The sequence below is a fragment of the Gavialis gangeticus genome, unplaced genomic scaffold, assembly GCF_001723915.1.
Source record: "Gavialis gangeticus isolate Ggan-Ray unplaced genomic scaffold, GavGan_comp1, whole genome shotgun sequence".
Lineage (NCBI taxonomy): Eukaryota > Metazoa > Chordata > Crocodylia > Gavialidae > Gavialis > Gavialis gangeticus.
The window spans coordinates 6,517,865-6,533,982 of record NW_017729023.1 but is presented as its reverse complement, the minus strand read 5'-3'; the positions used below and the strand labels follow the sequence as shown (position 1 = coordinate 6,533,982).

The window sequence follows — 16,118 nt, the reverse complement described above, 5'->3', positions numbered from 1 at the left end:
CCCCCCCCAAAAAACAAACAAACAAACAAAAACTGGTGCAAGAAGCTATCAGTTAGCATTTAATGTTAGGTACCCACATCTACAAGTTAATAACATGCAAAGGAATACATTTATCCCCCATTTTAAGGTTAATAACGGATTGAAATGTGATAGAAACTGGACTTCTTGATATTTGTGTAAATTGCATGGCATCACAATCAGTGCTTTTAACATCTTATGTTCCGTAGGTCATCACACTGTCTACATCGGAGTCCATGTGCCTAAGAGCTATAGGAGGAGGAGACGTCATAGAAGAAGACCTGGGCACAAGGAGAAGAGAGAGAGAGAGAAATTCTCTGAGAACTACTCCGACAAATCAGACGTAGAAAATGCCGATGAGACGAGCAGCAGCATCCTTAAACCACTCAGTGAGTCCTGCTCTCCCTGATGTTCATTGAAACTTGCTGGTTTGTTCTGAGCATTTAGGAGGAAACTGAATTGTTGAAATCGTGTAACCAACATGTTCTGGGGGTTAGGCAGTGTTTGTTGTTTAAACATCTTGTTTGAAATGTATGCCTGTCCAATGCAAACATTTCATTCCTCAGGTGGGACTCCTGAATTACTGTTGTTCTCTATCAGTAAAAGTTATTAAAACCAGGCTGATGTCACATGCAAGGAATTGCTTTGGCTGACACTTGTCCTGTCTCTTGCACACACGTGCCCTATGTCATGATTTATTTTTCCCCTAGATTTATTTTCCCTGCTGTAGCAGTGGGAAAGGGACAAATTCAAGGCAGATCTCCAAAAATTAGATTCTATACCTAGAAAATTATAACAAATTTATACATTCCATATATAGAATCTAATTATTGGGGGGTTGTCTTAGAATCAGGGTGAGGTCATGATATACTGAGGACTCATGGCACTAGGGTCCTGAGTGCCACGAGTCCTCAAATAGCTTTGCCATAGGTTGTGAGATGATATCAGGCAATTCTTTCAGCACTCTTAGGTGTAGTTCATTCGGTCCTGCTGACTTGTAGACATCCAGCCTCTTTAGATGTTCCCCAACAGATCTTTGCCAACTATGGGAGAGTGATCACCCCTACCTTGATCATCTTGTGTCCTGTCAAGCAGGCTAACACCCTTAGCCTGGTGGAATACCGATGCAAAGTATTTATTAATTTAGGAGTTCGGTTTTCTCCGAGTGCTGGTTATCATTTGACCTCAGCAGTCTTTCCTGCCCAACTGCAGGGGGGCTGGACCTGGTGATCTAGTGAGGTCCCTTCCAGCCCCTAACATCTATGAATCTTATATTTGAGTAAATATGGTGAATGAGAACATGCCTCTTGCACTGGAAAAGGAGAATGACAGGAGTGACATAACCTGCTTGGCTGGTCGAATCAGCACTGTGGAGTTTTCCATTCTGGAGCTCTTTTTGCTCATTTAGTGATAGGAGTTGGAGTTGGAAGACTGGATAATACTGATGGTCTCTGTCATTGACTGAGGCTAGTGCAGATGCTTCAGAAGAAAATGAAAAGAAAGCCAAACCCTAAGGTGACTTTGTAGTAAGCCATTCTGGGATAACTTTCCCCTGGGAAGCTTTCTCACTAACTACCAATAGTTAGGGGTTGCTTTATGTATTTACACAGGACGGTTTATACACCTGCAAACACTAGAGCATTTCTTTCTCTTTCCTCACCTCTCACGACATGACGTCACCTGCAGTGTTGGAACTGTGGCGCTATGACATATCAATGTTATGCTTCTGAAAATATATTTCTTTCTTTCCTGGCAACTCGCTGTGGACCGGCGACCGGTGGCTCGCGGACAGGCAGCAGGCCGCGGACCACCACTTTGAGAAGCACTGCCATAGACTGATGGTGTAGTAGCGAGTGAAAAAGTGTTTCCTTTTACTGGTTGCTACCTTTTGAGTTTTGTTGCATTTCCCCACCCCCTTCTTTTTTAATTTTAGGTTCGAAGACAGGGCTAAAAGACACCACTCATCTGCTTTCTGGGTTTTTTTTGTTTTTTTTTTGCTGTGTAGCATACCTTTATCTTGTCCCCTCTCTGATGTAAATGGACCCAATCTTTTCCATCTCTACTTGTTTAAGGCTCCTCATTCTCTCAACCCAAACTAATTGTATCATACCTTCTCCCTCCTCCCCCCGCCCCTTGTGGGTTGACCTATACTCCAAGCAGTAATTGTGTGTTCTTGGCCATTTTTCTGGCTTATTTTCTTCTTCCTTTTCCTCTCTTCTCCCTTTGTTACAGTTCATTCTAAAGTATATTTAAGACCATCAATCCTAGTATAAAAGCTCTTGGCATTCCTTTAGAAACCAACCATTTATTTCTACTTAGCTTTCTGTTCTTTAGCTAGCTTCTGATCCAAGCTTATATTATCAGTTTTTGCAGACCTTCGTCAAAGGACTTTTGAACATCTGAATGACTTATACCATTTGGTTATACTTTTATCTAATATTTTATCGACTCATTTAATGACTGCATCAGTTTTTAGAGAAGACCAAATCTTCTTTGCCATATAGGAAGAAGCAGCCAAAATCAATAGCAGTGACAGGTGTCCTCCACAGTCTGATCCCTATAATGTCAACTGTAGTAAAGTTTCCTGGGATAGGATGATTTTCTTTATTTTGGGTGTTGAGAAGCCTTGAATTTGAGTTGTGGATGTTTCTGGTTAAGATCAGTTGCAGGCGATCACTGATGATGTTAAAGAGCTCAATGATTTTTGGATAGTAATTTATGGAGTTAAGGTAAAGCTGAAATGATTTATTTTAAAATCCAAGACAGTTGTTTGAAAAGGGCAGGTAGCTTAAGTTGAAGTACATGTTAGCTCTCAACCATATGGTTTAGAGCAGTGGCTGGCAACTTTTTGCAAACTATGAACCAGAACACAGGCACAGTTAGAAGCTGCCAGTCCCTAGCACAGTTCCCTACCAGCTGGAAGCTGTGCCAACACTGTTGGGAGGCTGAGGGGGCAAGAAGTGACAGTAGCTCGGATGCAGGTTGCAGATATCTGATCCTGGTGCAGCTCCCCACTAGGTGGAGGTTGTACCTATGCTACAGACAGGGAGTGGGGGGCTGGGGGAAGTGGCAGTGCCATGGGTGTAGCTCCCAGCTGCACGGATGCAGGGAAAGCTGCTTCTTGTTGCTGCTGTGCTGCCAAAACTTCCTGGCCAGTGTTAGAGTGTAGCTGGGAGGGTGTGGGGAAGCAGCTGTGGTGTAGGCACAGCTGGAAATGCTGCCTGGCCCTGATGCAGCTCTCTGCTGCCTGGCTTCAGCACAGGCCTGAGTGCAGGCACAGGCAAAGCCCTCCAACTTTGAGGGCTGGATCTGGCCTCTAGGCCATATGTTGCCAACTCTTGGCTAGAGGAGTGGAGACTTTTGAGAAGGAACACTGGAACTGCAGTGAGGAGTGGAACATGTGGGGGTGAACTAGAACCTGGGGCACCTACAGCTGATGCCTGCTTTGACTGTGCTAATTAGCATGCATCAGAACAGACTCAATTAATTGAGTCTGCAGGAGCATGTTAGTTAACACACTCCAGCTGCCTCAGCATCTTGTATTCAACATCCCGGCACTACAAAAAAGCAGCAGAGGCTCTTTAACTAAAGCTTGTCAAACTAGCTTTAGTTAAAGTGCCCCCACTGCCATTTTGAAGCATGGGACACTGAATGCATGAGACGCTGTGGGCACTTTAATTAGAGCAGCTTCTGAGAGCTGCTCTAATTAAACTTGCCCCCACCCCCACCGGAGCACGTGTAAAGATGCCTTGGGAATTATAGAGCCTGAATGCTTTATCTGAATGTGAAGGAATGGTGGAAATAGTAGGAAGTGAACAGGAAATGTAATGGGGATTGTCTTTACAAGGTGTTAGAGATTGGAAACCAGTAGGGATTGCTGCAGAGACTGGGAACTGGAGTAGCAGATCTCATTTTCATGTACACCAAGGTCCTTTTTCAGCTTCAGATTGATATCAAGTGGCCTTTGTGCAAATGAGAATCAGGCCTGCTACATAGTGACTTCCTTGATATTCATACGAAGCTACATGTCTTGACGTTTAAAATGCCAGAGAAAGAGAGAAGTTATGCATGAAGAAGAAACACATTTTGCCAAACCACCCTGGAACTAGACAAAAGTCAGTGATATTTGCTGGCTGCCTATTAAAGGGACCCAAGAACAGACTAGCAGGGAATGGTGCAATTCACAGGATTAAGAAGCACTGGGGCAGCAGTATAGATAACAGTTGCATAATGATACTTTGCATTGAGGCTGGCTCTAAACCAGTGCTATTAATCCTTCTCTCTAATGAGTGCTAAAGATGTACCATATCAATGCAGTTCTTTAAGAGTTTCTGTAGCTAAAAAATTATGAATATGTATATAGCCAGTAGCAAGTTCAAAAGATGAGATCTTGATAGGCCTCTAGAAGGGGGTGGGTGTATTTGTATTTGTGTGGGTCTGTGCAGTGAAATAAAAACTTCTGACACCATTATGATCAGTTCTTTTATGGGGGTTATAATTAGACATTGGATTGATTCCAAGGATGAAAGAATCCTTTCTCCAAGATGGGAAGGGCAGTGGGCTATAATGCCTCTGTGAATGTTGAGAATATGTAAAAGCAGATTTTACAGTTATTTTAAAATTAAGAAAACTCCAAGAAAGCCTTTTCATTGGGCTTACAGGTAACAATTGAGAATATTAGTAAAATCTTATTAATTGTAAACATCAAATTTTTAACTGAGTTCCAGTTAAATGGAATGGTCAGTTGAACCTGCAAGTGTAGTTTCTAGTTTTTCACTTTCTGATTTTCAGACACAAGTATGATGCTTTAAAATTTGCATAGCAAACTCTACAAGAGGATGTTTGTGAAAAACTATCGTTATGGTTGAATTTTGGTTGCTTCCTGTTTGTTCTATGAGTTTCTGGAGGTTCACGGAAGTGTCTTTCTCTACATCTCAGTTATTACAAAAGCTTGTTTGTGCAGAATTGAAATTTTGGGTCACCTTTGACCTGCCAGCCTCACTTATTCCCTGATCTGTCCTTGGGAGTTGTGAAATCTAGTTAACAGTAGTTTCACAATCTTTTGGGGCAAATGCCATGCAGGATGTTTTGCTTGTTGGAGTTTACGCCCAAATGGGACTAGAAACGCCAGCTCAAGTTTCAGGGATCTATTTTGTAGCGGTGTTGGTCTGAGACAAAAAGAAAATCAAAACTTTAAAACTCAAATTGCTGCACTCTGTTGATGAACCTGATGAGTCACGTCTGTGAATGCAGGCAAGGGTGTAAACCGGTCTCTCAAACTTCAGTGTAAAACTGCTTTTTGGCACTACTGTGTTTGGGGGCTAAACAGCCAGGGAATATTAAGTACATAGTAACTTTTTATTTTTGTCCAGTTACTGTGAACAACCCAAAATCTGTGTGAGGAAGAGAGAGTAGTTGCAGGAACTGTTTGGCGCTCTCCCATCTGGAGGAGAATGGTGAAGCTGATCATATGCAGGAGTTATTTTAGTTTTTCTTCCTAGTAATTTAGTGCTCATGAAATATACCATACTGATAGTTCAAGAGTCTATGAATAATATAACTTCCTACTGTTTTTAAAGGAGAGGAGCAATTTGGACTGGGATCTTGCATCAGCTGTTAGAATGCAACTATTATGTATGCATACTACTACAGTGGGGTGAGTGAGCTAAACTGCTGCAGCTTCAACCCAGAATAAAACAGGGTTCAAGTTATCAAGGTTTTGATACACTTATTACTATAGGAGCAAGCAGTTACATCGTAACAGCTTATCTCAATTTGCCATTACCTACCAATATAACTCTTATGTCTGTCCACAACCAGATGGACATTCTCTCTCTTTTGTTCTTCAGAGAGCTAGCAGAGCTTCCCTCCATGCAATCTGTGTGCTCCTCAATGCAATCTGTGTGCTCCATCCCTGTAGGGGATAACTCTAGGGCTGGATTTTTCAACCTTCTTTTGGTCAGTGTGCCTCAGTGGCCAGCCAAGAAGCAGGGAGTCCCCCAGTGGCCAGTTGATGAGTGTGTGGGGGGTTTTCCAGCAGCCAGTCGACTAGCAAAACCAGAAGTGCTGGCAGCTTCTCCGTGCCACTGCCACATACCCCTTGGGACCTTCCAAAGTTGCATACCCCCAGTTGACAACCTCTGCTCTAGGGCAATGAGGAAAAACTGGTCTCCAGGTTCATTGCAAACCTGGGTTGGTCAGCTGGTATGAGGACACCAACTGTGACATGAGCCAAAACTACTAAGGCCATCTCAAATCCAAAACCAGTGGCTGTAATTAGCTACAGGTCTGGGCTTGGTGTATATCTGTGATCTTGGATAGAACACTGGGTACTTGCAAAAGTAACCCCTTCCCCCCCCATATAGGGCTTTTTTGGTACTTTTATCTAATAGCTTTATGGAATAGCTGATATTTACAGATGTTGCTGAGCCAGGTTGAACTAACATGCTGCTGCTTCCAGTAATGTGAGGGGTTTTTTGTTTGTTTTTGTTTGCATTTTTAATGTTTACAAACATCTAAGTGAGCCTTCTAGCATCCTGGCATACAAATATGCCTTGGAGAAACAGGTGCTGTTAAGTATAGCTGGTGTAAACCAGGTTTTAAATCCACCCTCTGTTCAAATATGTTTTGTTCAAACAGGCCAATGATCATTAGAATGAATTAATAAAATCTAATATTCAAACAGCTGGGAAACCCTGAATTTGAAATCTAAAACTGAAGTGTTACTGATGCTTGTGGCTTGGAAAAGGAGAATGAGAGAACACATGAGATGCTGTGAGGAAATTTGGGATCTTAGGATGGGATAGTCAGCAATGTAATGATTACAGCAGCAATTTTACATTCATTGGGGCCCATCCATTCAGAGTGATCCACTTAATGGGGAGAAGGTTGGGTAGCTGTAGGACAGCTGTTGGTTTCATAGCGTGGAGCAAGTGCACAAGTCATGGATTGCAATGAAGGGCAGAAATTGTGCTTTTTTGGAAGGAGCAGGGTAGGGGAGGAATTGCTTTGGCATGAGGCAAATGAAATGGATTTTCCCTCCACCCCGAATAGATTGTTGATCCAGACTTTCTTCCCTCCATTCCACAGCAAATATCTGAAGACTCCTGGGATGGACAGTGTTACTTGTTCCAGGAAGAATTTCTGCTTATCAGAGCCCAAATCATATTATTCTGTGGTTTCTTTTGGGTTACCTTCCTGTTGTTTGTAATAGCTGCAACCAGTGAAATGTGTTTCCTGGAGAGGTCTGTGGTAGCAGGGAGTAGATGGGAAAGTCAGAAAGCAAATTGTAATGAGGGCATTTTTGTCTTGTGTTGAAGCTCTGAAATAGACCTGTAGAACAGCAATATTCTGAATGCCGTACAAACAGTATATTAACTTCGGTGGCTCAGAAAAAAGAACTAGCAGTTTTGAGATTCCTTGACATTGTGAGAATTCTTGCCTTTGTTTAGTTTGTCTGCATGGTTGACAGTATTTGAAAGTAGTAAAACCATCAGTTTGATTGATGCATCTGAATTCAAACAACAGTTTATAAAAGCCTTTTATTGCAGAAATGTGGCTTAGGAATAACAGATGCAGAGAATCTAAGAAAGGACATCCTGAAATTTGAAATATTTGTCATTTTTTAGAATACCTTGGACAATTTGTTATGTCAAAATATGGATGATGGGGGTTAATATTGTAAGCTATTCAGGACAGGGGTGACGTCTTAATATGGGTTTGTATACAGCATATGATAGTAAAAACCTGATCTCAGATGGGTAGTATATGTCTAGAATGTCTCTGTTCTTTGGGTTGTTTTTTGAAACAAGCTTGTATTTATGGTCTTAATATGCCTAAAAGAATAGCAAAGCAAAAAAGTTATGTCCATCTGTTCTGTTTGTGACAACGATCAGTACCTGTTGCTGGTGAATAGTGTATCAAAACCCCAGTGCCAAGAAGTTAACTGGGGAGTAAGTAGGGAGAGGTGCAGGGGGGAAGTAGGGTGAGCCTGATTATCTTTTGCTTTTCCCTTTATGTATTCAGATATTGACTGTTTGCCATTCTGATCTGGTTGCATTTTACAGCTGTAACTGTGGACATGCTCGGGGCCAGATCTCATGCTGGCCTGCCCACCTGTTCCTATGGGCAACTGCCTGTCTCCTCGCCTGCCATGCCTTGATGATATATAATTATGATGTTAATTAGGTGGAACGCTGCCCATTCTTGCCCTTATGCCAGGGGGCGCCATCTGTGGCTCTGTTCCTCCCCTACACTGCAGCCCAAGCCTCACAGCTGGTATCCACAGTTCTTCTACCACCACTAGCACCACACTGGGCCCCAGAATCCTTCAGTCCAGACCCCGACTAGATCCCTCCAATCAGGCAGCCTACTCTGCTCTCATTCTGGGCTGCCTGGCTCCTTGAACTCTTCTCCCTCTCAGGTGTGCCCCCCCCCACCCCGGGACCTTTGGCCGCACGGGCCCTGGCCTCACCTCCAAGGCCCTTTAGCTCTGGGCATCCCTCGCAGTGGGCCCCTGGCCCTTTTGACCCTTATGGTCCTGGCCCCAGCATTGATCAGTTGAGGGTGTTTCAAGTGAGGTTTCTGAGCCTCTGGCCCACTCTCTAACATCAGTTGGCCTTTTTGGCCCTACTGTGGGGTAACCCACCTGGTTGTGGGAGCTAGGGTTATTAAGATGCCCTGACCCACCTTTCACCAGGGTGGTAACTGGCCTGGGATTTCCTGGGGGCTCCCGTGCCATTGAGAGCCCCATCAGGCCACCCATTCCCGGCAGGGTGCAGGTTTATGTCATGCCCAGGACCAGGAGCCTCCAAACCATCCCCTTAAGCTCCTGCCCTTACCTGCAGGATGTTGCATACAGCTTTGTGGTCAGGCAATGTTTCTGCCTGGCCTGCCAGCAGCAAACTGTTCTGTTTATATAGGCGGCGAGGGATCTAAAATGGCCACCACAATCAGGCACCTGCTGGCTGCTTGTCTCAGCCCTTAAAGTGGCAGGCACTAAGAGTGCCCTGCCACACAGCCTTTTTTTTTTCATTGGTTGTATGCAAGGTACAGGACTCAGGAAAATATTTTGAGGGATCAACCTAAATCGTGCCAGAAGTGTGCTGTGCAGTGGCTCTTTTAATCTTGCTCTTTTCCCTGTGCACCACCCCTCTCTGCTGATTGGCTGAGGGACCCCACCACTCATCACTTGCTCCTGATTAGGTAGGAGGCAAAATCTATAGTTTTAAATATGCCATGATTTTTGCCTCCTGGTCAGCAGTCGGTGATGGGGCTGCCAGGGTCCCTTGGTCAATCAGCGGTGGGGGGAGGGTGTGCAAGGAAAAGAGCAAGATTAAAGGACCTTCTGAGCAGTGCACTTCTGGCGTGATTTAGGTAGATCCCTAGATATATCTCCTGCATTCAGTGTTTACAGAGGAAAGGAACAGACAAATGGATTGTCGCATCATTTGTTCTTGTACTTCCTTTCTGAAACACAGATGGTCCCAGATCACCTTCCCATTAATTACCTGAGCCCAAATATCATGATTTACCCTATGGTAACCAGAGCATTGTTATCTCAACTGTAATATCAGAACAGGGCTTTTGAGACAAGGTGAAGATAAGCCCACTTTAATGAAATATCTCAGTTATTTTTTGCCTTTGAGGACCTTTATGACCTGAATTACCATTTTGTTGTTGCCTGAAATGTAGACCATGTGTGTTTGTTTATGCACTTCAGAGATCACTGAACCTAAAGCCTTGCTACCACACTAGGAATATTGCCTATAGCTTTTGTATTAAAACCAAATGTCGACATGAAAGCTTGGCACTTAGGGGTTGTTCTTTAAGACTTCAGGTATCTTTTTAGAGTCTAATTTAATGTTTTGTTAAACAGGGAGGTGGTGGAATGACCAAATTTACATATTTAGTTTTATTCTGACTGCCCATTGGCAGACTCCTAAAAACATAGTGTAATGCATTGTGTTCTCATGCTTTGCTGATGTCAAACCTGATTATTTGGGTACTCAAACCTGATTATTTGGGTAACTGATACCCAAACCTGATTATTGAGTAACTGATACTCAATTACCTCCACTTACAGAAGAAAGGTGTTAACACTTAGTGGTGTCCCTGGTTCAGCAAGATACTTAAGCACATGTCTTTCCTGCAGCATGATATTATTTCTGCTGAAGCTTAGTTGGAGTCACTGGACCTACTTGTTAAATTAGGCATGTACTTCAGAATTTTGTAGGATTGAAACTTGTGTGTCTGCCAACTGAATGCAAGAAAGAGGTTTTTACAGTGCTAAATGAACAGGCTCACTCTGTCTACCTCTGTCACAGAGTGAGGTTATAAATGGAACAGTGTACTATGTTCAAGAGATGGGATGGAACTCCCCCAATACTTCCATAAATATCAAATATGAGGCCTTAAATTTCATTGGAAACCTTCAGATCTGTGCAACACTACCCACTCCACTTGGCTCCTGTGAGCAATTGTTTGTTATTCTACCTACTATTAAGTGGGGTGACTAAAACTACACAATCAACTTCTCAGAGACTGGGAAAGGGGGTGTACACATTTGTGTTAACAGATTTCTGCATGTAGAAATATGATCATAAGACAAACTTTAAAGAACTCAGTCCTCTGCTTGTAGTCATTGAGTCCCTGGAGAATCCATTTTTTCTTGATTCTGCTAAATTGGATTGGGAATTCATGAAAGACTTGCTTCTTGCTTCCCTGCCCTTGTTTGCAGTCTTACTTCATCCCCCTCCCCTCCCCATTGTCCTGCCATAAACAGCTGCACCCAAGTATTTTGGTATCTCTCTGAAATGTCTCTTCACAGTAAAGCAACAAACCCAAACTCAGTGGCTTGCCAGTGCAGGCCTCAGCCTGGAGCCAAAAGGATGTGTGTTTAATAGTTAAGATAATGTGATATACCTCTGAATTTCATTCAGTCAAGAGTTGTCTGCCCCAAGTAGTTAAAAATGGTTATATACCTATCAATGAAATGAGAAGAATATGACTACTTAATGCCTATAAGCTAGCTGTTTGCTTGTGGCATTTTGACTCACTGAACACTCATGCTTATGTCAGATCACTTTGACTTTCTGGCATGCATGCAAGAGAATAAAAAAAATGTAAGAGACTAAGCTCCCATATGGCTTTCTTGGAACTTTTATTCCCAAAAACAGTAACTCTATTTGACAGACTGTCCAGAATAGGAGAGGCATGATTTTTGTATCTATAATTATAATATCATGTACTGAAGGATCATCATATGGAAGAAAAGCCATTGTTGTGTGACTCCATCACACAGTTTAACAGTTGTAACTGCCATCTTTCAGTGCACATATAAATGTGTATACAAAGTGTTAGTCTCCGTTAAGGTGATATTCTGTGTGTGGTTTCATGGGGGCTAGCCTTCACAAGTAGAGTTTTCCCAGTTGCAGTAAGGCACAGAATCCCTCTACACTCAGAAATGGAACTGGATCTGAGAGAAGGACATCTGGTTTTAGCAAGGGGAGTGGTATTCAGAAGGCCTGTCAGTGACAGATATAGGGGAAAATTGGAAATGAGGCACGTTGTTCTGTTGGTATGCAAAGATCTGCTGTTTGCTTGATAGATGTCTTTCCGCTCTCATGTGTTGACATTCTTTGGGGTTTTAGTTAACAATCTCTCTTGACTTTTCAGAGTCAAGTTAGGAGGAACATGTTGTGGAAAGAGAAAACTTAATGTTAATATGTCATTCTGCTAAAGTGGCATTTTGAGGTTTGTATTGCTCTCATCAAGGGCAGTTTTGACAACAATTATGGTGATTATAGGTCTGGCTGGATCAATTTGTCTCTGTAGCCATGGTTACCTTCTGTAATGATGACCAAATATCATCCAAAGTTTATGATTCATCTGCAGCTTTTAACATTTCTGATTAAAAAAAAAAAATCAGCTTCCCCCTGAAGGTAAATTCTTTGCTATCCAGTTATGTAGAAAAATTGAATTCTAGACGATCCTGATCTTGAAAAACGTGCTATGTCAGTTTTAGTGCATGTGTTCATCTTAGCCATTTACCTGCCTGGAGGTAGTGGCCAATGAGCTGTGAACATTTAATGTGAAGACTCAAAATATCTGAAATAGATTGTCTGTCTAAACTCTTGTGATCCTGTAACATCACTTGACACCGCTTTGGGAAGCTGGTTAATCTGCAATTAGTTTATCCAGATGTCTAGGGATCTAAAAGACTTTGTGGTAAACATTCTGCTAGCATGAATCCCCTATGCTGATTTATGGAAGTGGAGGGTTTTTCCTTTCTTAATCCAAATACAAAATAGTTTGCTCACTGGTTTAGGCTAATGCCATCCCTCTGTATTTAGGTTTTGCTGCTTGTTACCAAGAGAGAATGACCTTGGAGCACTGGCTTCTACTGCTGGACCTGGGTTGTAATGCTATGAAGCGTTGTCTTTCGCATCTTTGGACATCTCTGCTGTGCTTTTTGGTTTAAGAAATGGATTGTTTGGTACTCTTAAGGTCTCAAAAAATGCTGCTTCTTAGCTTGTGTCAGTGTCTACTTTTGTGGGGATTGAAGCTATCTAAATGCCTTCATTATTTTGGAGGGGAACAGAGAGAATGTTTTAACTTGGGTAAAACAGTGCACAAATTGTTGCTAGATTGACAGTCCTGGAGACTGAAGTCCTCTGTATGCATATGGTTGTACTCACCAGTAGTTCTCTGTTGTTATCTGGGTGGGCTAATCTGTAAAGTTGAGATGATGGTTTAGTTTGGATGGCCCTGATTTTTCAGTGCACTTAGGCACACACCTTTAAGGTCCACTGAATTCAATGGGTATACGCCTAAGTGTTTTTTCTGCATCAGGTCCATTAGCTCCTTGATTTGAGAATCCCACCAAAGGTCTACAGACTCATGTTGGAACCATTGGCTTTGGTTTTTGAAGGTCGTAAAAGGTAAAAGACCATCCTGGATGGCAGTGGGCTCATTTTTACACTCAACATTAAAAAAGAAAAAAAAGAAAAGTTAAAGAAGCCTGTGAGTGCGTTTCTGATGTGTTTCGCTGTTCTCTAACTTTCCTACTCTTCCATGTGGATGCTTTCAAATAAACAAGCTTTGTAAGACCTCTCTTTGACATGACTGTTTTATCTGAAGAGGCCCTGGCATAGCGAAGTTCTCTGCTGACTTCCAGTCGGGATGGTAGGGGCCACGTGAATCTCAGCACTCATAAGGAGCTTGTTGAATTCAGTAAGAATATTGTAAACATCACAAGTAGGAAGTCCAGGATTAGAATCTGTACTGAAAGGTTTTAAGCTAGCACTATGGAAAATAGCAGGGGTAGTGACAGGGGAAGAAAATATCCCTTCCAGCCAAAGCATCCACAGCACAGTTGCTGGGTATCAGGTGTCTTTGTTTCAGTGGGATGGTCCAATTTTTCCAGGAAGACCAGTCTCCTTCATTCATCTTTAAAAGACAATGGTTGGGGTTTCCCAAAGTGCTCTGCCTCAGCTGGCTGCAGTCAGAGTAAAGTGGCCAATGTCTAGCATGTTCACGCCAGGTAACCCAAATGTTTAAATTCCCAATGATCCACCCTGTCCTAGGAAAGGCTTTTGGGAGGTTCCAACTTGCAAATACAGGAGAACCTTGGGCTGATGTGGGAGGAAGAGATGTTTTTGCATGGATTTGTGACAGCCAACAAGTGCATGTGTGAGCTTCTGTGGATTTTTGCCCTGAGCTCCCTTTTTTTGCTTTTTGCTTTAAAGAGAAAGAGAGAACTATTTAAGCACACACAGTAGGGAACACTGAAGTGAATAGCTATCCTTCTTTGAAAAAGGAAATTCTTCTGTTGCTTGCTCAGGAGAATATTTAGCATTTCTAATGAGAGATTGCATTCAGTGGAGTATGGTGTATCTCTGTCTATGAAATATAGAGGCTGTTTGAAGCTGCTTAGAGGGTGCTTAGAGACAGATTAGTGGACAAAGTGCAGGTGAGGTGGTCAGAGGTGCATGGTTAAATGAAGACTTATCACATGGACGTCACTGTTACATGCTGACAAAGCCACCATGTATTCCCTTACATAATAATACAAAGTAGATCTTACATAATGCAACAAGAATCCTTTAAAAAGAATTATTTATGGAAAGTCCCGCTAGGTAGAACCAGGCTTACTGCTTTTTGCCTCTGGGTAGTTTGTTTCCTAACACTGTTAGGATCATCACCTTCATGTTTTCACTGGTCTGTCTCAGGCAGGATCCTGCCCACCACCACCTCTATGGTAGGTGACCCTGTTCTCTGGGCACAGAGTCAGTGGCTGGGCAGGTTGGGAAATTATTTTGACCTTTCAAAGGAGAGGAGCTGGCCTTTGTCACACACTTAAAAGCTTGGACCTTTGCTTGGCATTATTATTTTAAGAATAATACTGTAAAATGTTGTGTGTGTGAAGAGATGGGAAATAGCTAGAAATAGGGGAATGAGTGAGGAATGAGGTGTGTATGTGTGGGGAACTATAAGCAACAAAATATAGTTTTGAAGGGGGAGGAATGGAGAGGAGAGGCAGGTTTGGGAAGAAGAAACAAAGATGTATGTCAAAGCAGATTCCTCTGCAGAGTGTTCAGGCCCATGTTCTTTACCTGTGGCCCAGTCCTGCTAAGTGCTCTCAACTCCTATCACAGCACTCTTGCAGGATGAGGCCCTGTCAAGGTTTGTGATGGGGTGATCTGTTTGCTGCTGTGCTTGGCAAGGATTTTTTTTCCCACCAAGGGCACTGAGTTTCTTTGGGGGAAGCGTATAAAGAAAATTCTGTTAGACCAGCGAGGCAATGGAATAGGTTGCCTTGGGAAGTTGTGGAATATCCCTCAGTAGAGGTGTTCAAGAAGAAGTTGGATAAGCATTGGTGAGGGATGATCTAGGAGTGTATACCATAGGTATTTCCCATGCTTTTGGGCTCTCCTGGGGGCTGGGAAGGAATTTTTCCTCTTTCTATTATAACATGTCAGGGTTTGTTTGTTTTTTTTTTTAAGCCTTCCTCAGAGGTATAGGCTGTTGGCTACAGCCAAGGCTGGGGATTTTCACTGGGGTGTGCCAGTGACCTTGCTGGGACTTAAACCCATGGGTTTATGGCTCAAGGGCCTTGCCTCTCTGCTCAGGGTCAGCCTGATGCTACATTTGGGGACAGGAAGGAATTTTACCCCATGGTCAGATTGATGTGGACTGTGGAGGTTTTTGCCTTCTTCTGTAGTGCCTTCTTCCTTTTAATCTCTTGAGCATATTTTAACAACCCCAGGAGCAGCAGGACCTTGGCTGCGTCCCTGACCCTTGCTTTACCTGTGGCAGGTTAGGGTGCTGTGCTTTGTGGTTGTTTGGCAGGGTTGTCTGGGGTTGCCAGTGTAATTTTAGTAACAGGTGAAACAAAGATTTTCTTGGGATGGTTTGGATAAGGATGATCCTATCTCAAGTAGAGGGCTGGACTAGATGACCTCTAGAGGTCTCTTCCAGCCCCATTTGCCACAACTCTTGATTCCAGACTTTTTTTTTTTTTAAATAAACCTCTACATAGCTACAGCATCCTGGTCAGACTCGGCTTTCCTTTGCACACTGCATATCATTTAAGAACTTGTACCCATGTTGTTCCTTTTTCATGAACATATCTTATTAATTAAGTGACTGCATTTGTTCCTTTTCTTATTCAGTGTTTTAGGCACAAATGATTTGCCAACCTAAAAAATGGTCTTTGTTTTCTTTTCTTTTTTTCTTGTGTTAATTTGAAAACCCATCCCTGGGGAAGGGTATATGGTAATGAGCACTGTTCCTTGAGAGTAGAACAATAGATACCAGTTGGTGATCCAGTTACATTCAGGAAACTCAGAGAGAAGAGTAGGCAGTGACTTTTTGTTCAGCATTTCCGGGCAAGCAAACAGTGCAGCTTTTCATCAGTGCCAAGAATTCTCACTGCTCAGCTTTTTTTTCTTTTTCTTTTCTCCCCAGTTATGCTTTGCCCTTTTTATACTCATTGCTCCTATTTAAGTGTATTTTGACATTCCGGTTTTATGAAATGGAGGTGTTTATCGCACCCAGCCATTCATTACTTGATCTGATCAGCTGGAAGAAGAGCTAAT

The 16,118-nt window shown here is 42.7% G+C and overlaps 1 protein-coding gene across 3 annotated transcripts in view; it reads left to right on the top strand.

Annotated features, from left to right (window-relative positions):
- The window catches only part of SLC4A4 (solute carrier family 4 member 4), a 363,621-nt gene that overhangs the window by 26,504 nt on the left and 320,999 nt on the right, over positions 1 to 16,118 (top strand). For all 3 annotated transcript variants that reach the window (XM_019516767.1, XM_019516766.1, XM_019516765.1), the window contains exon 2: positions 228 to 407. In XM_019516767.1, coding sequence (XP_019372312.1) covers positions 228 to 407 — 180 coding nt within the window. The remainder of the gene's footprint in view (positions 1 to 227; positions 408 to 16,118) is intronic.